Source organism: Podarcis vaucheri (genome assembly GCF_965113315.1).
Source record: "Podarcis vaucheri genome assembly, chromosome: 18".
Taxonomy (NCBI): Eukaryota; Metazoa; Chordata; class Lepidosauria; order Squamata; family Lacertidae; genus Podarcis; species Podarcis vaucheri.
This window is the reverse complement of record NC_138756.1, coordinates 891,070-914,149: the sequence shown is the minus strand read 5'-3', so window position 1 is coordinate 914,149 and position 23,080 is coordinate 891,070. Positions and strand designations below refer to the sequence as shown.

General features: G+C 53.5%; 1 protein-coding gene across 1 annotated transcript; it reads right to left on the bottom strand.

The window, feature by feature from the left end:
- Window positions 1–211: 211 nt before the first annotated feature.
- MAP1S (microtubule associated protein 1S) lies at window positions 212–23,016 on the bottom strand (the record flags this gene model as incomplete). Its single annotated transcript, XM_082206954.1, has 7 exons — window positions 212–2,253; window positions 4,228–4,442; window positions 4,907–8,057; window positions 9,331–9,471; window positions 10,042–10,124; window positions 12,128–12,229; window positions 22,863–23,016. 7 exons carry the CDS (start codon window positions 23,014–23,016, stop codon window positions 2,098–2,100), a joined length of 4,002 nt encoding a protein of 1,333 aa, XP_082063080.1. The 3' UTR covers window positions 212–2,097.
- Between the last annotated feature and the right edge of the window lie 64 nt (window positions 23,017–23,080).

Genomic DNA, 23,080 nt, shown 5'->3' with positions numbered 1-23,080 from the left:
ATCTATTGAGAACCGCTGCCCCAAATGAATAAATAAATCCAGCTGCTGTCTTTTGGGGCTTTTCCGAGCCGCTGATTAGCTGGCGTTCAGAGGGGTCCGCTGCCGAGAGGGACGTGAGCCCCCCCTGCAAGGTCCAGAAGAGGGTCACAGTCAGAGTTTGACTCAGGGGACACAAACCCACGCAGTGGAAGAAGGACACAGCGGCCAGAAAGAAGTCTAACACCTTTTATCTCTTTTACCCCTCAGGGTTTTGCTTTTTCTAAAGAGGTTCCAACACAGTGTTTTTTTTTCTTCACTTCTGCAATTCCGGGTGTGGATGGACACGGCAACTCGTGAGCGGGTCACATGGCTTTGGAGTGTGTCAACGGCTACAAAGGTGAGGGTGAGAGAGAGTGAAGAGCATAGAAAAGGGCTCAGCCCCCCCCAAGAGTGGTGCCCTCCTAAGAGTTGGGGGGCCGGTCGGGTGCCGGCTGCCTCTTCCGTCCCATGACCTTTCTGCTCTTCCCAATGGGCTTCCAACTAAGCAGAACAGAGATATCTATATATACATATATAGATATATATGTATGTATAAAGCACTAAAGGTGGCGAAAAACATTCTCAACTTACCCCGCTCCCCACAAAAAACACGTTTCATCTAAACCAACCGTGGCCCCCAACCCAGGGTCTTGGGGGACCCTATAAAACTCTCATCAGTGCCCCAAAATATCCCCCCACCAGGGGCACCAGGGTTGGTGAAGACCGTCCTAAACACACACCACACAGGACTGGAACACAGTGCCTGTCCTGGTTGGGGGGCAGGAGGACGGGAGGGGAAAAGGGGGTTTCCTTCTTCTACGCTGCACCCCTTGACTCCCGCCTGCTGCTGTGCCCAGCCAGGAAGATGTAAAAGTGATCCTATAAATTATGGGGGGGAGAGGACAAAAAAACTTTCAATACATTAACTGTTTTGTATATGGTTGTTTTTTGTTTGCTTTTTTTGTCTTTTTTATAGAAAAAAACGCACATTTAAAGGGGGGTGGAAAACCCGCACCTTTTCCTTCCTTAAAAAAAAAAGAAACATAAGTTTAGTGTCACATTTTGCAAGGGGAGAGGGGGCACGTTCTGCCACCCCACCCTGGTGCTCCTTCAAACATTAAGGGAGTGAGAAAAAGGGAGGTGGTATTTTTAGTGGGGGGAGAAGGTTTTTTGGAAAGGGGTGTGCTTTGGCTGGATTTTACAGAGTAGTCTTTGTGGATTAATGCATCCCGAGATGAACAAGACAGGCCTCGGGATGAAACGCAACACAACACACTGCTGGCGTTCAACATAAAGAGGTAGAAGAAATTGGGGGGGGGTGTTTTGAGGGGGGTAGGGGAAAGGGGATCTCCAAGAGAGAGAGAGAGAGAGATCAATTCCAGGGGGAATTTTGGCTCCAGACCCCCCAAGAGGAAGCATCGGCTATGGGCCCAACCAGATTTTAAAAGGGTAGGATGGAGAGTCAGCCCCAAGGAGGAGATGGGATATTTTTAAGGGAAGGGGGGGGCGCTGTTGCAGGGAGTGACCTCAGAAAGCCAAGCACACCTCCCCCCCCCCAGTGGAAATAAACAGCTCCCTACCAGGACCCCAAACTGGGGAATCGGAGCTGCCTCTTAAAATAAGCAGACATACACACCGCCCCCAAAGACCCGGTTTCACTCTTTTAAAAAAAAGTTTTTCTTTTTAAAAAAGGGTCCTGCAGGTAAACTGACCACCCTCCAGGCGGATTTTTGAGGAGGGCCCCCTGCACTCTGCTTCTTGTCAGAGCAGACCCCACCCTCCACCCCAGGCTAGGAATGCCTGGCCATAGGCCTTTTGGGGTGGGGCTGCTGGCCAAACACCACAGCTCCCCAAATCCTAAATCTCTGCGCTTGACCAGGGTTAGAAGCTCGGGGGGTGAAGGGGCGAAACATGCAAACAGACCAGACACAGAACAGTGTGGGTAAGGTTTGCTGGGAGGGCTTTGGAAGTGTCTTAGTGTGGGGTGGGGAGTCTCTACCCCTGCCCCCCAGTACCCACAGAGGTCCCTCTCGTCTCCCATTCCCCCCACAGACGTGCCCCAAGGGGGAGAGGGAGGCTTCAGAACTCCACTTTGCAGGCTGGGAAGGTCTCATCCTGCATGGCCACCATGCTGTTGCTGCCCAGGACGGTGACACCCAGCGCCTGCTGTCGCTCCAGCGTCTCTGCGTACCACTCATGCATCACCAGGGAGTCAAAGGTGGGGATCAGGGTCACCTGGCAGGGAGGAGGAAGGAAGGAAGAGGGTGAGCGTCTGTTGGCCACAGGAGTTTTGCCCTCCCTCTCGGCAAGGCGGCTTCAAACACTAAACCACCCTCCCAAGGCAACAACGCAGAAGTTGCCAACCATCGGCTTTTGTGTGCAAGCCTAAGGTTCTAGACCTCAACGTCGCTGGGAGGGAGCAGTGCTGGAAATCTGCCAGGCACCAGTGCAGAATGAAGCCAATTCAAGCTTCAAGGGAAATATTTCAGATCCTTCTCTCAAGGACATTTTGCTTTTCCTGTATTTATCTACCTGCTTAATTTATAAAGCTGCCCCATAGCAGAAGTGCTCTAGGAAGGCAGTGAGGGGTGAAAATATCAGAGTAGGAGCTGGGAGAACAGGGTTCAAATCCCACCTCAAGTGTGACCCTGCAAAGATCTCTGGGCACCAGCTGGCGACCGACATCTCCGTCTGGCTGGCCCCTCTGGCTTTCTTAAGCAGGTTAGCAGAAGAGCTTATTTCTTGCATTTCTATCCCAAGGAGCCCATGGTTCACCCCCTCGCCCGCTAATCTCTACAACGACCCTGTGAGGTAGGTGAACGGGCTGTGACTGACTCAAAGGTCAGTCGCAGCTGCATGATGGAGTGGGGATTCAAACCCTCATCTCCCACATCCTCGTACCAACACTCTTAACCACTGCAACGCGCTGCCTTCCTAGAGTCCTTCTGCTATGGGGCAGCTCTATAAATTAAGTCAGTAAATAAATATGGGGAAAGCAAAATTTCCCTTAGAGATGTGAAATATTTCCCTGATGCTTGAATTTATTTTATTCCGGGTTGTTTTATTTTATGATTCAATGTGTTGTAAATAGGCCTGGCCAATAAATTGACATAGGGACGAGGGTGGCGCTGTGGGTTAAACCACAGAGCCTAGGACTTGCCAATCAGGTCGGTGGTTCGAATCCCCACGACGGGGTGAGCTCCCGTTGCTAAGTCCCTGCTCCTGCCAACCTAGCAGTTCGAAAGCACATCAAATAGATAAATAAGTACCGCTCCGGCGGGAAGGTAAACGGCATTTCCGTGCGCTGCTCTGGTTCGCCAGAAGCGGCTTAGTCATGCTGGCCACATGACCTGGAAGCTGCACGCCGGCTCCCTTGGCCAATAAAGCGAGATGAGCGCTGCAACCCCAGAGTCAGCCACGACTGGACCTAATGGTCAGGGGTCCCTTTATATACCTATATATTGACATATCGTCCAAAACTAGTTTCAAGTCCATACTGTGTTATTGGTTTCATAATTTTTGACCTGGCAATATATTGTGAATCTTGTGTGCGTCTGCTATACAAAAATCACAATGTAGAAAAACCCGTGAAGCCAGCTCCATCCTTATTTCAGACATTGTGGTCTATCAGTATATTGTGATGTTTAGCTGGTGATGTCTCCCGATGTTGAAAACCAGATTAACGCCCAGCCCTAGTGGTAAACCGCTTTTATGTTTTTTCTTTAAAATATAAAGTGATACAGAAATGAAAAACAATATAACAATAATTTTCACTGTTAAAAAAAAAGGAGTGTGGTAGAAGCACCACCTCAGTTTAAGGTACCATTTGGCAATTCGCTTATATTTCTGAGTTTCTAACCCTAATCCTGGGCTTTGCCCAGCAAGCAAAAGTCGCTGTGTCTCCACCGCAGGAGAAAAACAAGGTTTGCCTTCCCTGGCACAAAAAGAGAAGGCAGCCGCTCTCCCCCTGGCAGTGCCTAGCTGCCTCCTGGCCCCCTGCTTGCCATGTTACCCATTCTCTAACCCTGCCCCTGAATGCCGCCCTGGTTTCAGTGGGCGCCAAACGAGTCCCGCTAGAGAGCATCCTCGGCATAGGAGGGCCTCGATCCCAGGGAGGTTCCTGGCCGGCAGCACAAGACCCCAGTGGGATCTCCAGGCCCCGAGATGGCCTATGGCAAGCAACCCACTGGCCCTGCCCACCCTGCCCACCTGGGTGTCATGCGCCCAGTGCTGCTTCCCGGCCAGGAGGGCGTCCAAGATCCTCCGCATGACGCCCTCCTTGACGTGGTCCTCGCCGCTGATGACGTAGCACTGCGACCGGACGTGGCGGAAGAAGTCCTCGTCCACCCACTGGGCACTCGCTGAGCCCGGGATGTAGGCCAGCTCCAGGTAGACGGGGGGCCGCACGGAACTGGGCCTGGCACCTGGGGGACGGGAGAAAAATGGGGAGCGTTGGCTGCAAGGTGGGCATGGAGGGGAGACACCGGCTGGGATGCCCCCACCCTCCACTGGATGCAGCACAAACACAAAGGAACGGCTGCAAAATCAGAATTTAACCCAGCTATTTGCACACGGGAAAAAGGACTTTTCTTCTCTGCTGCCCATGTGCATCACAACATGGAGTCCCTAAAGGGAGAGGGCCGCTCTGGGGCTCCCACGAGGGGCTGCTAGGCTCTTGCAGAGAACACAGAGATCGAGAACCACCCAAGGGACCAGGGAGCCTGTTTGGCTCCTCACCTGAAGTACACAGATTCAAAACAATTTGGGTGGAGATAAAACCTGCCTCCCTGTTTATCTGGACAAGGCCTGATCCGGGCACCCTCCTGGCCCTGTGCTTGGGGCTGATGAGATCCATCCTTCCATCCCTTCCCGTCCCTCCTCTTCTTACCTGCAGGACATGCTCTGCCTGCCCCCAAGGACGGCCTGCTGCTTGCTGGCCGCTGTCCAAGAGATGCCCAGTGGTCCCCACTGGCACGGGAGGCAGCTGACTCACTTCGGCTCAGAGCGGGCGCCCGGGCTCTCTCCCCAATGCTGGCCGAAGGCTTGATGCGGCTGCTGTTGTGGGCTGCGCCTCTGGGGGCTGAGTCTGCTTTGGGCGGAGCAGAGCCTACCCGGGTCGCCGGCCTCTTGCCCTTGGCCGCCCCTTCTCGGTCAGGGTCCACCATGCAGATGCCCGGCTGAGCAGGGAGCGGGAGGGGGTCCTTCAGGGCGGCCGGAAGAGGGTCGCGAGCCCGCACCAGGTTCTCAGGGTCGTCGTCCGAGTCCAGCCCGCCATCCGCCGTGATGGAAGGGCACTCTTCTGTGGCGGGCGGGATGTCAGAGTCCGAGAGGGTGGGCAGCGACTCGCTGAGTGACGTGGGTGGGGTCTCATCGGCCAGGGGGTAGGGCTTGCGGCTCCGCGGGCCCTTTCGCTGGCCCACCAGCGGCTTCGTCAGCTCCTGGGAGAAGTCACTGCTGTTCGACATGTCCCGGGGGCTAAAGTTGGCTGAGGGCGAGCGCTCCGACTTGGGGTGCTCAAACTCGCATGGGGACACCAGGCAGAGGTCCACATCATGGGGTGAGTCAGAGCGGCGGGCGCGCCGTGCCAGGGAGTGGCTGTCCAAGCACTGGGCGTGATGCGGGTGGCAGGGCCGGACGGGCAAGGATAGGCCACCTTTGCCCACGTCCGGCTCTGGGGTGAGTCCCCCCGGGCGGGCGTTCTCTGCTTCCTCCTGGAACTCGCTGACTGGTGGCAAGACCTGCTCGAAGGACATGGAGAGGGATTCATCCACCTCGGTGGAGTGCGGCGAGCCCACTTCGGCCGGCAGTGAGGGCGTGGTGATGGTGGGCGAGACGTCCGGGAGGTCATCGCGGATGAGGCCGGGTGACAGGCATCCTGATGGCTTCTCCTGCGAGGAGCTGGAGCTGTCCCGCGAAACACGGAGCCCAGTGGCAGAGCCGTCCGGGTGCCAGGAGTTGGTCAGGGCCGCCGGCTCCTCGGCCATGACGACGTCCTCGACGGGGGACTGGTGGAAAGGAGTGTGCCTGGCGCTGGCCGGGCCTGAGCTGGCCGGAGACATCATTTCCAGGGTCTTCTCTTCGGAGCTGCCGCAAGCCTCCTCGCCCTCGGGGTGGAGCCCTGCCTGCGTGCCCGTGGGGGTCTGCTCAAAGTTGACGCTCCGCTCACTCTTGGGGGTCTTAGCCAGTGGCGATGGGGGGCCTGCACCCCTCAGCGGAGAGCTGGCCTCCAGGTGCCGGAAGGGCTGGGGGCTCTCAGGGTCTCCCCCCGTGCACAGGCCGTTCTGGGCTGCCAGCACCCCGTTCCCGGGACACTCCAGCGGCGATGGCTCCAGCTCGCTCTCCGCTGTAGTGATGCCCTCGTCTGTCGACTCAGCCCCCAGGACCTCTGGCCGAGAGTCCTCCCTCGCCCCATTCTCTGTTGACGACTTGGACCCGTCTGAGAGGCCACCTGCTGCCCCCTTGGCGCCGCTGGGCATCTTGAGAGGAGCCTCTTTCAAATGCTGGGTTTTCGGCTTCTCCGCCTCCTTCTTGAGGCTGGGGAGGGTCTTCTTGAAGCTGCCCATCTTGGTGGGGGGCCTCTTGGCTTCCGCGCTAGCTGACCTCCTCAGCTCCCGACTTGGCTGCCTCACGGATGCCTTCTCCTCCTTCTTGGCCGCCGTCTCCCTCCTGGGGGGATCCACCTTCGCCTCCCGTTTGGGCACCTTTCCTGGGGGGGCAGCGTCATTCTTTGGCAAGAGTTTTTTTGTGTCCTTCTTGGCCACTGGCTTCTCCTTCAGCTGCTTGGGCCTCACAGCAGAAGACGGCTCCACCTTGGTACGAGTCTCCTTGACCTGCTCCTCCTCCAGGCTGCCCTTTGAGGTCTCGCTGGGCACCATAGGGTGCTCTCTGGTGCCTGCCGCCTTTGCCTCCCTCCTTTCCTTGGGCTCTGGGAGGCTCAGCCTGGAGCCGGACTTCAGGCTCTCCTGGCTGGTGGTCCTCTTCTGCTGGCTTTGTGGGGAGGAGGACCCTGACTCCAGGTCCTTCTGGGTGACCACCGGATGTTTGAGGAACTCCAAGTGCCGGACCTTCTCCAGCCCCTCCAGGATCTTGCTCTGGGGCGTGCAGCCGGGGAACAAGACCCGGACGATCTTCTCTGTGGGGCTGATGGGGTGCCAGACCAGGAGGGCGCAGATGGAGGTCGCGCAGTGCAGGGGCAGCTCCAGCCCCTGGGGGCAGCCGTTGCCGCACCAGTGCTGCATCAGGCCCTCCAGCTCCTTGCTGCCTTTCACCGGGTTCAGGACGTACATATCTAAGCGCCCGACGCCCATCTTCTGGAAGAGGACGGTGGGTTCCACCTTGGGGCCGCCGTCCCTGCAGAGTGGGCTGGGCTGGATGCCCAGCTTGTCCAGGTAGTGGAGCGCCAGGCTGGCCTCGTCGCAGCTCTTCAGGACGCCTGAGTCACCCGCAATGGTCTTCAGCTTCTCGGAGGCGTTGAGGAAGACAACGCCCAGCTCTGGGGAGATGAGCTTCTTCACGGAGTCCTCGTTTGGCGAACCCTGCGAGGAGGGATCCTCTTCCATCTCGGCCAGCTTCCTCTGCAGCAGGCTGTTGACGCCAGGTAGGCTGTCAGTGCCCACATGCGTCACCAAGATGGAGTCAATGCGGTCGAGGTGGCACACCAGCTTCCAGAAGGACGAGCGGGGGTTGGAGCCACCATTGACCAGGATGTTGAAGCCGTTGACGGCAAAGAAGGCCGAGTCGCCCCTGCCGCCAGGGAAGATATAGCAGCAGGGGCGGGAAAGCTTCAGGAATCCAACGGTGCTGGGTGGCTCCAGGAGGTCAAAGGGCGACGGGGGGTCCAGCGACTCCGAGAGGTACTCCAGGAACTCCTGCAGGCCCTCCATCTCGGGCAGCACGGGGCCCGGGTTGAAGCGAAGGTCAATGAAGTCCAACAGGTTGTGCTGACCCAGCCGGGAAGCTTTCCATTCCCCAAAGTCCGGGCAAATGACCGTCAGGCTGGTCCTGGCAGATGGGTCTGCAGAGCTGAGCAATTCCCCAACCTGGCAAAAGAGAGAGAGAGGTGTCAGTGCACTATGCACCATATATTGTAGTGACCACATAACACTAAAGGAACGTCACTCGCTCCCAATACGCTTCCGAGAACACCAAGTGTCGGTGCTGACCGTTAAAAGTCCTAATTGGCTTCCGCCCTGTGTACCTGAAGGAGTGTCTCCATCCCAAATGTCCATCCTGGACACAGAGGTCCAGCTGAGGGTTTTCTGGAGGGTTTCCTCATTGCAATTATGTGAAGCAACAGGGAGCCAGGCAGAGGGCCTTGTCAGTGGTGGCACCCTCCCATCAAACGTCAGCTGAACAACCATGAAACTTTTTGAAGACATCTGAAGGCAGCCCTATACAGGGAAGTTTTTAATGGTTGATGTTTCATTACAATTTTTATATGTGCTGGAATCCACCCAGAGTGGCTGGGGAAACCCAGGCAGATTGGTGGGGTTAAATAAATAAATAATGCCAATCATTTGGGGTTCATTTTCCAGTTGGAAGAGTCACCCAGAAAGTCTTCCAAAATCTTTCTCCTTTCAGCTCTTCTATTGGTGAATTCCCACACTGGAATAAACACCTTGCCCCTTCCAGTAGCGTCTCTACCCCCATCATTCAGTCCGGACACTAGGTCCTACTCCAAGGGTCTTCTGCTGGTTCCCTCACTGCGAGAAGTGATGTTACAAGGAACCAGGCCTTCTCGGTAGTGGCGCCCACCCTGCGGAACACCCTCCCATCAGATGTCAAGGAAATAAACAACTATTTGACTTTTAGATGTCATCTGAAGCCAGCCCTGTATAGGAAGGTTTTTAATGTTTTACCATGTTTTTACTATTCTGCTGGGAGCTGCCCAGAGTGGCTGTGGAAACCCAGCCAGATGCACATGGTGGTATAACAACAACGACGATGACTATTAACATCACAACTTAATGATGACTGGGTTGCCCCAGCCACTCTAGGTGGCTTCCAGCATACACAAAGGCATAAGAAAACATTCAAAGTAGAAACTTCAGGTGTCTTCTAAAGGTTGTATAGTTACAGTACTTCTAATGAAAAAGGAAGTAAAATGAGGCCCAGAGCATCCTTCTTCCTCTCTGGTCTTCCGCTGTCTGGTCAGAGTAACAGCCTCCACACCAACCACTTCCTGCCCAGTTTGGAAGGATTCATTTAGGGGAGGGTCTTTGCCAGCCCTTTCCCGCTTTTGCCACCCCAGCCCATCCAGCATCACCGGCTGACTCCTCCCTGCTGCTCCTGGCTGCTGCTGGGGAGACGTACCTCCTTGTCGGCGAAGACCTGGATGAAGTCTCGCAAGGAGAACGTGCCCGTCTGCAGGACCAGCTCCCCCGTCTCCTCGATGCAGGGCCCAGCAAAGATCAGCAGCTTGTGGCGCGAAGGGTCCGTGACCAGGTTGCAGAGCTGCAGGGTGAGAGAGAAAGTCAGGCCTCAGAGGGAAGGCCCTCAGATTTCCAGCCTCTTGGGGCTTATTTCCAGCCACCCTCCGTCAACAGAACCACAGGATTGTAGAGTTGGAAGGGACCCTGAGAGTCATCCAGTCCAACCCCCTGCAGTGCCGGAAAAGACTCTAGAGCCTTGTTGGGTATTCCTATTTCCAGGCCCTGGGAACAGTCAACGGACTCTCCAGTGCCATGCAAAGCTGGCGTGGGTGTACCATGCAGGCCCCAAGACCCGTTTCAGAAGCAGGATTTTACCCATTCATGTTCTCTGGAGTTGGGCTCTCCGGTTCACCCAAAGGGGGCCCACCGTCCTCTTCGTGCAATGGCCAAATACCCTCTTAAGAACCCAGGGATCCAGATAGACTGCCTCTGGACCTGGAGGTTCCACAAAAGCCTGGCTGCCGGATCAGGTCAAAGGGGCCCCATCGAGCCCGGTACCCTGTTCTCACAGTGGTCAAGGGGAAGAAAGCGCAAGCAGGACCCAAGCCCAGAGCCTTCTGCCCTCAAGCGGCAGCATCTTCTGGCAACTCGCCTCATTGCAGATGGACTTGTCGGAAGGGTTCAGCAGCACCAGCGTCTCCAGGAGTTCTCCGCGGTGGTGCAAAGCCCGCTGTCCTGGGGAGGGAAAACGAGGCGACAGAGTTGAAAGGGAGGCGCTGAAAGGGACCCCCAAGGGCCATCTAGCCCAACCTCCTGCAAGGCACCACAGATTCACATAGCGGCATGGTGATAGAGACAGCCTGGCTCTCAATGCCGTTCCAAATGAACCCTAGCAATACAATTTGCAGCTGGGTTCCTATTTAGCATACTGGGCGAGCCAACATGACAGCGATGTGGGAATGAGGATCGGAGTGATCATTCTGTGATATTAGGGCAGTGGACAAAGCTGCATTGTAATGTTTGAATCTGTGTGTGCATAATGGGATATATATAATCATATATATATATATGATTTGCCTTTACGTTGTAGGGGGTTGGAAGGGTCCCGAGGGTCATCTAGCCCAACCCACTGCAATGCAGGAATCTCAGTTATAGCACCCAGGACAGATATCTTGAAGGGGAATACGCCACATACACTCCGGGGAGGGGTCCACCCCGCTACTGAACAGTCCTCACCCTCAGAAAGTTCTCCCTGATGTTTAATGGCGAAGAAAGCAGCGGTTCTGGAGGGGAGGGCTCCCCACTGCAAGGCTCCATCTTCCCAGAAGGTGGCAGTGCAGCACTGCCAGATTCCAGCAAGGCCGGCTGCTCGATTCTCTCTCTTCCTCCTCCCAGTCCTGTGAGATCTCTGGCCAAGAGGCTTCAAGAAACCAGAAGGCACCTGAAGAGGGTTTGTCTCTCAGCCGTAGATCCCACAAAGGTCACAGCACAACTATTAAGAGGAGTTTAAAATGGCCCTGGGGCCATTTTAAGGCTGCTTGAGGCAAGCAATCAATTTGTGGGGTTGCAGTGGCTGGAACCGCAGGTGGGGCTTGTGCACCAGGGAAGGGAGTCCATCTCAGAGAAGCAAAACTCTGGTCCTAAATCTCTGCTACCTCACAGGGTATCTTCAGAAGATAAGGCTCAGGAGCAAACCCTACACAAATCCGGAATGGAGTCCCAAAGACGGCTGGGATGGCACCTTGTACGTCTCCTTCCAGCAACTGCTGCAACCAAGCTGGTGCCCAGGGTCTTGCTCTGCCTTCCTTTGGACACCATCAGCTGGGCCGAGATGGGGGTCTTGTCTGGACCCCCAAACACATGGGCCAGGCTTGTGCCTCGGAAAGGTCCCTTCAGTGCTGCTCATGCAGCTGTTGGACTTCACCCCCAGAAACACACTCCACTGTCTCTTGAGACAGACCGACGACAACCAAGTGGCTGCAACTCAGACGCCTGCCTGCAGTGTCCCAAAGTGTGGAACTGGAGCCCTGAGCTTTCTGGCGATCACGCCAGCTGGGAGCTCCGAAAACATTAAACTGCCCCTGCTGCGAAGGAGGGGAAGGGTCCCATCAGGGTGCTGGGCACTTGGCCGAGAAGCCGCTGGCTCCCTTTTGATGGACAAAATATCAGGGGCAGCCAAAGGAGCAGGCCCTGGAGGTGATGCTGGGCAACTTGAGGGGCCTCCACACCCAGGCAGAGATAAGAATATGAAGCGACATAAAAATGAAATGAAAAATAAGGGTAAACGTTCTGTGGTGGCAACAGTTTAAGGTGCCATTTGGTGATCAGCTTATATATCTGAGTTTCTGACCCTGATACCTGAGCCTTGCCCTGCGAGCAAGGGCCTCTGTGTCTCCAGTGCAGGAGAAAAACAAGGTTTGCCTTCCCCTTGCACAAAAGGAGAAGGGAGGCAGACGCTCTTGCCCTGCGGACCAAGAAGGGAGCAGGTGCTTCCCAGAGGCTCCTGCCAGCCTCCCTGGCCCAGAATTCCAACATTAGTTCTACATCAGGCGGAGTGGGTGGGTGGAGTCATCTGAGGACACAGCTGGCTCATTCTTGGAGGGGGGAGATGCCCACGGGGACTGGCTGAGCCTACTGTCGACACGCTTGCCTGCCCGAGAGCAGGGAGGGCATTTGCAGGTGGGGAGGCCCTAGTCCTTGCCAGAGGGACGGGGGAGGTGCCTCTGCCACCTCCTTACCTTTCACAATATCGGAGAAGGTGGCTGAGTGGCGGGAGACAAAGAGCTTCAGCTGCTGGTCCAGGTTGCAGGCAGTCAAGTCGATGTCCCAAGAACGGATCCCTGGAGGAGAGAGGGAGGGAGAGAAACAGTGGTGCTAAGCAGACTGCCAAGCATGGGAGGGCCACTGCGGCTGGAGCCCTTGGCCCCCAAGAACCAGGGAAGGTGGCCACCAATGTGCTCCCTCTGGCTGGTCCCTCCAGAATTATGAGCAGGAGAACTTGTTTACTGCATTTATCTCCCCCCCATTTTGTCCAAGGACTCTATGGTTCACTCCCCCTTCCATTAATTCCTACAACGGCCCTCTGAGGTAGGTGAAGAGGCCATGACTGACTCCAAGGTCACCAAGTGAGCTTCATGACGGAGTGGGGATTCGAACCCTGATCTCCCAGGTCCTAGTCCGACATTCTCAACACTACACCACACTGCCTTCCTAGAGCACTTCTGCTATGGGGCAGCTCTATAAATTAAGCAGGTAAAAAAATATGAAGAAAGCAGAATGTCACCTAGGGAAGGATCTGAAATATTTTCCTTGAAGCTTGAATTTGTTTTGTTGTGGATTGTTTTATTTGATGGTCTAATGTGTTGTCAACCACTCTGAGATTATTTCTTTAAAATATAAAGCCATACAGAAATTAAATGAACAACAAGACTAATAATTCCTATCGCAAAAAAAAAGGCGCTCAGGCGTTCCATTGTGGTGACTGCAACTGAGGTTTAAGGTACCATTTGGGAATTAGCTTATGCATCTTGAGGTTCTATCACTGCTCCTTCCCCCAATTTTTATTCCTCTGCTGCTTTTCAGTGCCTTGGTTCCCACCTTCTGGGATCTCTTCCCAGCCATCGGAGTACTACTCTTGCTGCTTCAAGATAATAAACAACAACAACACAGTGGTAGCTCGGGTTATGTTACCTTCGGGTAACGTAATTTCGAGTTACGAACGCGGCAAACCCAGAAGTGTATTGTCAGAGCTGCTCCAGATCCTAGCTCACAGAGGATCACGCTAGCCAGCGGTCACTTTGTAATAGTCTTTATTGAGTTACAGTTTCCATTCTCAAGCTGCTGCGTGCAGCTCTACGTCTTATGGGTTAGACCGGCGAAGCTCCGTCTGAGTCTCCGCCCCCTGTACACCAACTTAATACCCTAGCCTTACTCCACCTTTTCCGCCTGACCGTTCTTCTCTGGGTCCCTCTGCCCCCCGTGGTCTCTTCCTTTCGGGACGCTTCTGACGCTGACCCCCCGGACCCTTCTGTCTCCTTGCGGCGGGCTTTAGGACCTGGCTCCCTTTCCGGGCTGCTTACTGTGCCGCCTTCCTGTGCCTTTGAACTTGGCGCGCGCGCCCAACCTTCCACTTTCCGCTTGACCGTTGCTTCGCTCTCCGATGGAGGTGTGGCCACTCCTGACTCATACCCTCCCCCCTGCGGCGAGCCGCCGGAACTCGATACCTGGCGCCCTTCCTCTCCACTGCGCTCTGTTGGGGACGTTGGCCCCGATTTCCAACTGCTGCTCTCTGAACCCCCTCTGGACCCTTCTTCCTGTGGTGTCCCCCTAAGCTCCCCCCTTGCTCTGGCCACTGGCGCTCCTTCCTGTGAATCTTCTGATTCACTGGAAAGACTCGGAGATCTCGGGTCGTCGTCATCACTCATCTTTTCTTCTGCCTCCTCCCCCTCGCTCTCTGTTTCCTCCCTTGCCCTCGCCTCTGCTCCTGAACCCCTGACATGTATACTTCCAGGTTTCGCCACGCATGCGCAGAAGCGCTCTATCGTGCCACGCGCGTGCACAGAAGCAGTGCCTCCGGATATGGACTTTGCAGGGTTAGTATAGACCCCCCAGGACGAATCAAGTTCGTATCTGGAGGGTTCAATGTAATAACAAATTATTATTTTGTTATTTATACCCCCCCCCCCCCAATCTGGCAGGGTTTCCCCAGCCACTCTGGGCGGCTTCCAACAAAAGATTAAAATACAATAATACCATATCCCCCACGTGTTTAGCTGCTGACCAGAGCTGACAGCTCCCCCTTCCCTCACAGGGACCGGATGGCAAACATCCCAACAGCTTTCTCCCTGTATGGCACAGAGATCACATCAGCTCAGTTTTGCAAGAGACAGCCATAACGGCAAAGAGGATCTCTCTCTCCAAAGCGCCTACAGCAACAAGGCAAGATGAGAAGATCAAGGACCGGCCACAAGAAACCACAAGTTCATTCAGCCCGCAGAACAAGGAGGCGAGTTTTGCTTTGCTGGCACTGAGGCCCCAAAATGTCTCTTATGCCTCTCCCCCCCCCCCCATGACCTGCTAGCTTACATAAGACCAGCGCAGGTGGTGTCAGCTGAGATGCAAGACTGCAGCTCTCAGAAACTGGCCTGGCGCGGCACGTGGGTGTTTGCGCGTCTTCACTGCGGCTGCATGCTGCTTGCCGCCTGAGCAGAGCCCAGAGCCACCAGCATGGGGTTCCCGAGGGCGCAGGCAGTAACAGGGCAAGATCCCAAATGGAGGTGGGGGGAACCAGAAATTCCGCTGCTGCTGTTTGAAGGAGGCTGGGAAAGACTGAGAATGAGGAGCCCACACACAAAGGGGGCTGTGGGATTGGCAGAGTTTTCTGAACACTGAAGTAGTTATGGAGCGTGGTAGCAAAGAGCCCTGTAAATAACTTGGAAAAGCAGTGCCTCAGTCTTGTTGAATTAAACTAAAACGAATTTAACTGAGTTTTGAATAACTGTGCAATTGTTACTGTATAATTTTATTGGGGTACATATAATCTTCCTCAGTGGTTTGGAAACCGCTACTCTGAATAATGCTTTTTATGGGGTAGGGGAGGTGGCCGAGGGGAGGATCTTGTAGCCCCAAAGCATTTTGGAACCAGTGTTCAAAATTCCCCAGGTGCCAGGCACGTTTTGCAATATTAGCTATTGCTATTAGTTGCTATTAGTTGGGACCCTGTGGAGATCTCTGGGCGCCAGACTGACAGATGACATCTCCAGCTTTCTTCAGCAGCTCAGCAGAAGAGCTTCTTCACAGCAATGATCTCCCACCTTTTTCTCCCACAAGTCCATGGTTCACCCCACTCCTCTCTTAATCCCTACAACGACCCTGCGAGGAAGGCGAAGAGGCTGCAACAGACTCCAAGGCCGCCCAGTGAGTTTCCTGAGGGAGTGGGGATTCAAACTCTGATTGCTCTCACCACTACACCACCCTGCCTTCCTAGAGTCCTCCTGCTGTGGGGCAGCTCTATGAATTAAGTTGGTAAATAAATATGGGGGAAGCCAAATGTCACTTAGAGGAGGACGTGAAATATTCTCTTTGATGCTTGAATTTGTTTTATTCCGGATTGTTTTATTTGATGTCTTAACCGCTTTAAGGTTTTTTCTTTAAAATATAAAGTGCTATAGAAATGATAATGATGAAGTTAATAAACCCTATGAGGGGAATGGCGACCGTAACATAGGTTTAAGGCAAGGTGTATTGGCATTTAAGTTATATATCTGAGTTTTTAACACTGTTGGAAACCACTGATATAAAAATTATTTAAGACCTGCCCATCTGGCTGGGTTTCCCCAGCCACTCTGGGCGGCTTCCAGCAAAATATTAAAATACAATAATTCATCAAATATGAAATATGATGGCCAGCAGCAAGAAAGGCGCCCACCAAACTTAGAATCATAGAATGGTAGAGTTGGAAGGGACCCTGAGGGTCATCTAGCACAACCTCCGGCAATGCAGTACTTGCAATTAAAGAATCCCTGCCTGGGGAATCCGTGCCCAGCTTCTCCGAGACACGCTCTTACAATGCGCGCGGGGGGGGGGGTGTCCCCTCTTATGCAAGCTGACTTCAGAGGGCAAAGACAAGTCTTGTAAGCTTATTGCACAGGCTTACGTGGCAATGAGACAGGGTACGTGTTCCTCCAACACCAGCTTCCGTCTGGAGACGGCATCCGCGAGTCAGAAAGCCACCAGCTCAGAGAATTATTAGCAAATACTCCTTTGACCAGCCAGTATTTAAATTAAGCAACTGTTCAGGAAAAAGAGGTTTCCGCCAACTCTCAAAGGTCCCCAATTATCCCCAGCAAGAGGAGCGGCTCAAGTTCCCAGGAAATGTCCCAGTTTCTCAACCTCCTGGAGGTTGCCTGCAGCTGCTGCAAGAGCAGCCAGAAGAGAGAGCTCAGCTGGCAGACGGGAAGGGAGGAACCAGCACAGCCTCCGCCTTCACAAGGCAGGAGACAGCAGAGACCCACTGGTCTGACTGTTACCCCACCTTCCTTCCAGGTTAGCCTTTTGGCATGCGAGTCTGGCTTTAGCAGAGGCACATCCAGAGTTTGCAGAGCATGGTGCTGACGACACCAAGGTTGCAGGTTTGATCCCTGGCGCATGGGACAGCTGCATATTCCTGCCTTGCAGAGGGTTCAGCTAGATGACCCTCAGGGTCCCCTTCCAACTCTACAGTTCTCTGATCCTACTACAAATATGATTTGAAAACTGCACGAGCACTGGAGGCATACCAGTTGGTGGGAGCCACAGGAGGGGAGAGTGCTCTGCTTATGGGTTTGCAGGAAGAGGCGTCGGGCTGACCTCTGTTGAGGAGAGGATGCTGGACTGAAGGGCCCCCTTTGGCCTGATCCAGCAGGCCCTTCTGGCGTTCTTAAGACAGACCCAGCCTCCGCCACAAGCCCTGTCCCAGGAGGCTGCTGCCTGGAGCCCCTATGGTCAAGGAGCCTCCGACTTCAAAGCACCTCCAACCCATGGGGGGGGGGGCTGAGTTGCAGGTGGGTGCCCTCTCCCCCATTTCTGCTGAAACCAAAACAATGTTTCTGCCCCGTCTCCATTATCAGGTTTCACATGGGTGCTGCTTACAGAGGCTCATCTGGATCAAAGCTGCAGGTTTTTTTGCAGCTCTGAGCTCTTAAAATGGCGAGTGAGACAAAGGATGACTACTCCTATCCCTAACAGCGAGGAGGAGGAGGAGGAGGAGGAAAAAAAGAAGAAGAGTCTGAGGCTCTCTTGAAGCGTCCCCCTTCCGCTTCCACGCCAACCGGGACTCTTTTCCTTTTTCAAAAAGGGGAAGGGAAAAAAGCACCAGTGATCTCAGAGGTCAGCTGCAGCTGCTTCCTGCTTGGTGTCCGGTCAGAGGAAGCCTGGCAACAAAGCGGAGAAGGCCAAGGTGGCCCCTGCAGGGTTTTTTCAAACAGAGGCCGCATTCCCTGGGGAACATCTGCCACCGGCCACATGCTGGTGAACCAACATAGTTGAACCAACTATGGGGGTGGGGTGCACCCTTGTATCTCTTTCTTCGGCTGCCCCCTTTCCTGAAGAACATCAAGAGTTGCCTTATACTGGGAAGCTTTAGTTGCAATCCCTGCATTGCAGGGGGTTGAGCTAGATGACCCTTGGGAACCCTTCCAACTCTTCAGTTCTAGTTCGTGCAGCTCAGTGCAGTCTGCCCTGACTGGCAGCAGCTCTGCAGGCCTCGAAATGAGACCAAAGGAAGTCCTAGGGCCTAGACTCTCTATCCAACAAAAAGCAGGGCTTGAGTATGGGAATAGGGGTGCTCCATCATTAACAGACCAGGCTCGAGGAGGCACAAAGCTGGCCCCATAGGTGCTGGAACAGCTAGAAAGTGGCATGTCAAAGGTTTAAATACAATCTTCTTTCTTTAAAATGCTGATTTGCAAAACAACGATCCACTCCAGTTAAAAGAAATGGGGGCAGGCCCACAAATTTTCCACAGAACAAAGGAATCTACTTCCCCAGCTCTGATTCCCTCCTACCCTGCTGGCCTAGAGCAACAATTTTTATTTTATAAAAAAAAAATTGTATACCGCTCTTCATCCGCAGACCTCAGGGCGGTTTGCCACATAAAAATATAATATAAAAGCACAAAACACATTATTATTATCCTTGTTCATTGAACACACACACACAGTTGCGAAGAGTGACTCCAAATACAAATGTCCACTTTGGGCACCTTTTCCCTGTAGCTGCTCCCTCTCGCTGGCCTTCCGGCCTTCCTCCCCGCCCCCTTGAGTGACGCATCCTGACACATCAGCTCAGTGGTGCTTCCAAGCAGCCCCTTGGGCGACCCAGAGTGCTTCATCCCTTCCAGGAACGTCTCCTGAGTCAGCCACGCAACCAGCCAGATGCCCAGATGGCCCTCAGCCAGAGTCCCGGAGGAGTCAGCTGCCCGGGAAGGCCCCTGGAGCCAGCCCAGAATTGCCTCCGGCTCCTGCTCTGAGCAAAGAGAAGGGGACGGGGTGCCTGCTTCTTTTGCCCATTTAAGGCTCCAGCCAAATCAGCCTGAACCTGCACAGAATGAAGAAGCCTCTGGATCGGGGCCAGCAGGAGAGAAGGAAGAGCCAGAAGGCAGGCCTGGGTATCCAGCCAACACCAGGATTCAAGAGCCTCTGCTTTCCTTTAGGAAAAGAAAACAAGGTTCTAGACCTCATGGCTGCAGAGAATCTTGAAGTGGCTGCATTTGCTATTGCATGAGGCAAAGAAGCTACACAACATCAGAGTCAGCCTGCAGCAGAATGGAAGTCCCTGAGAACCCCAAGGGGGGATAGTTGCTGTGGCTCTCAGGTCCTGCTTCCCAAGCGGAGTCTCAGATTGGCCACTGGGAGGACTTGAGGCTGGCAGTGTTAAAAATCGCCCAGGCATCAGGTGTGCTTTGCGCTAGCGAGGGTCCAATGATGACCACATGGAGATCTCTGGGCACCAGGTTGGAAACTCACATCTCCATCTGGCTAGTCCCTCCAGCTTCCTTAAGCAGGTCAGCAGAAGAGCTCATTTACTGCATGTATATTCCACTTTGGAGAAAAGAGTCCATGGTTCACCCTCTCCTCAGTTAATCCCTACAGTGACCCTGTGAGGCAGGCTAGGAAGCTGGGACCGACTCCAAGGAACCCCAGTGAGCTTCATGACGGAGTGGGGATTCGAACCCTGATCTCCCAGGTCCTAGTCCGACATTCGCAACACTACGCCACACTGCCTTCCTAGAGCACTTCTGCTATGGGGCAGCTCTATAAATTAAGCAGGTAAAAAAATATGAAGAAAGCAGAATGTCACCTAGGGAAGGATCTGAAATATTTTCCTTGAAGCTTGAATTTGTTTTATTGTGGATTGTTTTATTTGATGGTCTAATGTGTTGTCAACCACTTTGAGATTATTTCTTTAAAATATAAATCCATACAGAAATTAAATGAATAACAAGAATGATAATTCCCATTGCAAAAAAAGGCGCTCAGGCATTCCATTGTGGCGACTGCAACTGAGGTTTAAGGTACCATTTGGCAATTAACATATATCTAAGTTTCTCACACTGCACTCTGGTCCTGCTTCCCTGGGGGGACAGGAGGCTGTCTGCATGGGCTCTCTTTGGTCTGACCCTGCTGCACCCAGGTTCTTCTTACGTTCACATAGCTCTGAATTCAGAAAGACAGCCTTCACCAACACATTCTTCAGAGCAGAACTGAGCTGGGCACAACCCTGGCAAATGCAATGTTTCTCTCCATGGCCAGAGCTTCTCGGGGACCCAATCCCTGCGTGCAACCTGATGCGGAGCCTCTGAGGCAAGCAGCGCCTTTCGCCTCGGCAGCCAGCTGTGTCCCTAACAGGTGTGCTTGGCTCCCACCTCACAATGCACCTTGCGGAAGAGGCTGGGCCACACCCTTGAACAAAACGCAGGCCCTGCAGGTATGGCGAGGCAGAGCAGGAGCAATTAAGAGCAATTAGCTCTCAGAGGGCAATTAAGAGGAGAAGGGATTCTGCCAGGATGGCACTTGCCTCTCTGCCTGGGTTTCACTTGCCAACTAGAGCTCTGCCCCCCTGAACCCCAGGGCACAGCGACGCAGCCTCCATCGCAAAGACTCGAGTGACTCCAGTGACAAAGGCAGTGACACTTCTTCGCCTGGAACCCTCCAGCTGGGGGTGGACGGTCTTTTGGGGCAAAGGGGCCACATTCTGAATTTTTAGCTACTTACAAGGGTCCCAGAACCACTGCAGCCTCACACAACAGAGTGTGCAGTCGCAGTGAAGCTTTCCTCATCACTGGGTCATTGGTAGGAGGAATGGTGCCTAGATCCTCTGTGGCAACTGTAATCTAGGTTTAAGGTGCCGCATGCTCCAGAGCAGAGGAAGAAGGCCAAACAGAGATGGGGAAGGGGGCCAGGGGGTGGCCCGGAGGTCTCGTGCTTTTGAAGGGGGTGCCGCACACCCGGAACACCGATTTTAGAGCCATGTTCTCGACTGTCCTCACTCTGCCACCTTCCCCACAGCTCGCCACCCATTCCTGAACAGGCCCGACTCCCCGCAAGCCACTCCCCAGACCAAGCCACCCCACATGCTTCAGGTTCCTCTCCCCATTTCGCCCCCGCTCCTTTGCTCTCTTCCCGGCTCCCTCAGCCAAGCCACAAATGAGCCCTGCTCCCTTTGCAAACACACACAGCTTCTTAGCCCCCAAAGTGCTATTTCTTAGGAGCCAAATATACACTCCTTTTTTTTAAAAAAAGAGAAAACTGACAAAAGCTGCTCTCTCTCTCTCTGGGTTTTAACCCTCCTACAAAGCCCTCTGAGGTATTTAAACCCAAGCACAACTCATGCTCAAACATCTGTATGTTCTCCTTGCTGCATGGAATGAGCCCTGAATGGAAAGTGCTCAAATCAAAGGCTTTCAAAATGGAAGAAGCATCAACAGGGAGCAACGTAACATTCACATGTGGCTGTGCACTCGCATCTTATTTTTACTTGGAAGCAAGCTCTGCCAATCCCAAAGGGACCTACTCTCAAGCGTGAACACAAGAGGACAACCTTTTTTTTTTTACATGGGCAATATGGAAGAAGGCTCTTGAAAAACCAACAAGATGATACGGAAATTGTGCTAAGCCTGGATGGACAATTGCCTTCCTACATGAAATTACAGTGGTACCTTGGGTTAGATACACTTCAGGTTACAGACTCTGCTAACCCAGAAATAGTACCTCGGGTTAAGAACTTTGCTTCAGGATGAGAACAGAAATCGTGCTCTGGCAGCGCAGCGGCAGCGGGAGGCCCCATTAGCTAAAGTGGTGCTTCAGGTTAACAACAGTTTCAGGTTAAGAAGAGACCTCCAGAACGAATTAAGTACTTAACCTGAGGTACCACTGTATTTTAATTTTAAAACAAAAACACACACAACTTGCCAGTCTAGCCTGGCAAATCCCACATTCTGACAGCATATGATGAGTATACAATTAATTTCATTTTTGATTGCTGCAAGCCTCTTGATTGGGAAAACTTTGCTACCTAACGTGAATTGGGGAGGAGGAGGTTGTTTTGTAAGCAAATAAAAATTCATCTCAAACAGAGAGAAAGAGGGAGAGCTTATGCACCAGACATAATAACAATCTGAATAGAACGGCCTTCTGCTGCTCTTCTGTTTTATGTTTTCATCTTATCTTGCTTGTAGACTTCTGCATTAGGTTTATAAAGGCAGAGCTCAGTAGCAGAGAGACTGCCTTGGAAGCAGGAGGCCCTTGGAAGCATTCAAGCCCCAGCGGCATCTGCAGGAATGGATGAGAAAGATCCCTGCCTGAATCCCTGGAGATCCAATGCTGCCAGTCAGTGCAGGCAATACTAATTTATGTGGACTAAGGGTATGACTCCATAGAAATCAGCTCCCCATCTTCCTATTTCTAGCCCTTTCTCCCTCCAAGGAGTGCAAGGTAATGGATATAGTTCTCACCCTACCCCTTTCATCCACACAACCACCCTGTGAGGCAGGTCAGGGTGAGAGATGGGGTGTCTGGGCCAAGGTCATCGTTTCAGGCTGAACAGATATTTGAACTGTGGTCTCCACATCCTGGTCAGGCACTCTTAACCGCTCTGAAGTTACCACAGCCAGCAATGTTAGAAACTCAGATATATAAACTAGCCTCCAAAGGGCACCTTAAACAGAGGTTGCCGCAAGAGAATGCCTAGGCACCATCTTTTTGCAATGGCAAAAATGGAAGATCAGGGTTCAAATCCCCACTCCATCCTGAAGCTCCCTGGGGGACCCTGGGTCGGTCTCAGCCTCTTCGCCTACCTTGCAGGGCTGTTGTAGGGATTAATGGAGGAGGGGGTGAACCATGCACTCCTTGCAGAAAAAGGTGGGAGACCAAGGCAGTAGATAAGTTTTTCTGCTGACCTGCTTAAGAAAGCTGAAGCTGCCAGACAGATTAAGATGCCAGGATACAAATTCAATAAATACTTAACAAAACACTAAGTTGCATCCAGCAAATCAGTCCTACTCAAATGGGCCAAGTCAGTGGCCTCCATTTTTCCCAGCGGGCCTCCTCTTTTTCCTCCTTCTCCCTGTATGGCTAAGTTTAGATATACAAGCCTTCATGTCTAAACGTTTCCAATGAGCGAGTGTCAGTGTTACTCTGAGAGGAGCGAGAATCATCCTGGTATGATGATGATGATGATGACCCAATACTGCTTTGCTTCCTGTATATGCATATACTTCCCGAGACAGAAAGTGCATTTGTAGAATACGATACCTATATACGTAGACCCCCCCCACACACACACACTTGGCTGAAGACAAAACAAACGTACAAACACACGCAAATAAAGACAGATCCTACTAAACACACAAGTTCGGATCCATAGCAGGAGGGGGGCCCAGTTCTCTGATGGGAAAAGGCGGCCCACCTCTCCCGCCCCCCTCCCGGCCCCCCTCACCGTCTCGCACGGCCCTCAGGACCGCCGCGCGGAGCCCGCCTCGTCCGCCGCCGGCGCCGAAGACCACCACGAGGGAGAAGCGGGCCTCGGCGGGGGCCGACAGGGGGGCGCCCCCTCCTCCTCCAACGGCCGCTGCTCCCGCCGCCGCCGCCATCTTGCGAGGCGCCCGCTGGCCCCGCCCACCGACGCCCCACCCTCGGAGGCGCCTCCCGCGCACC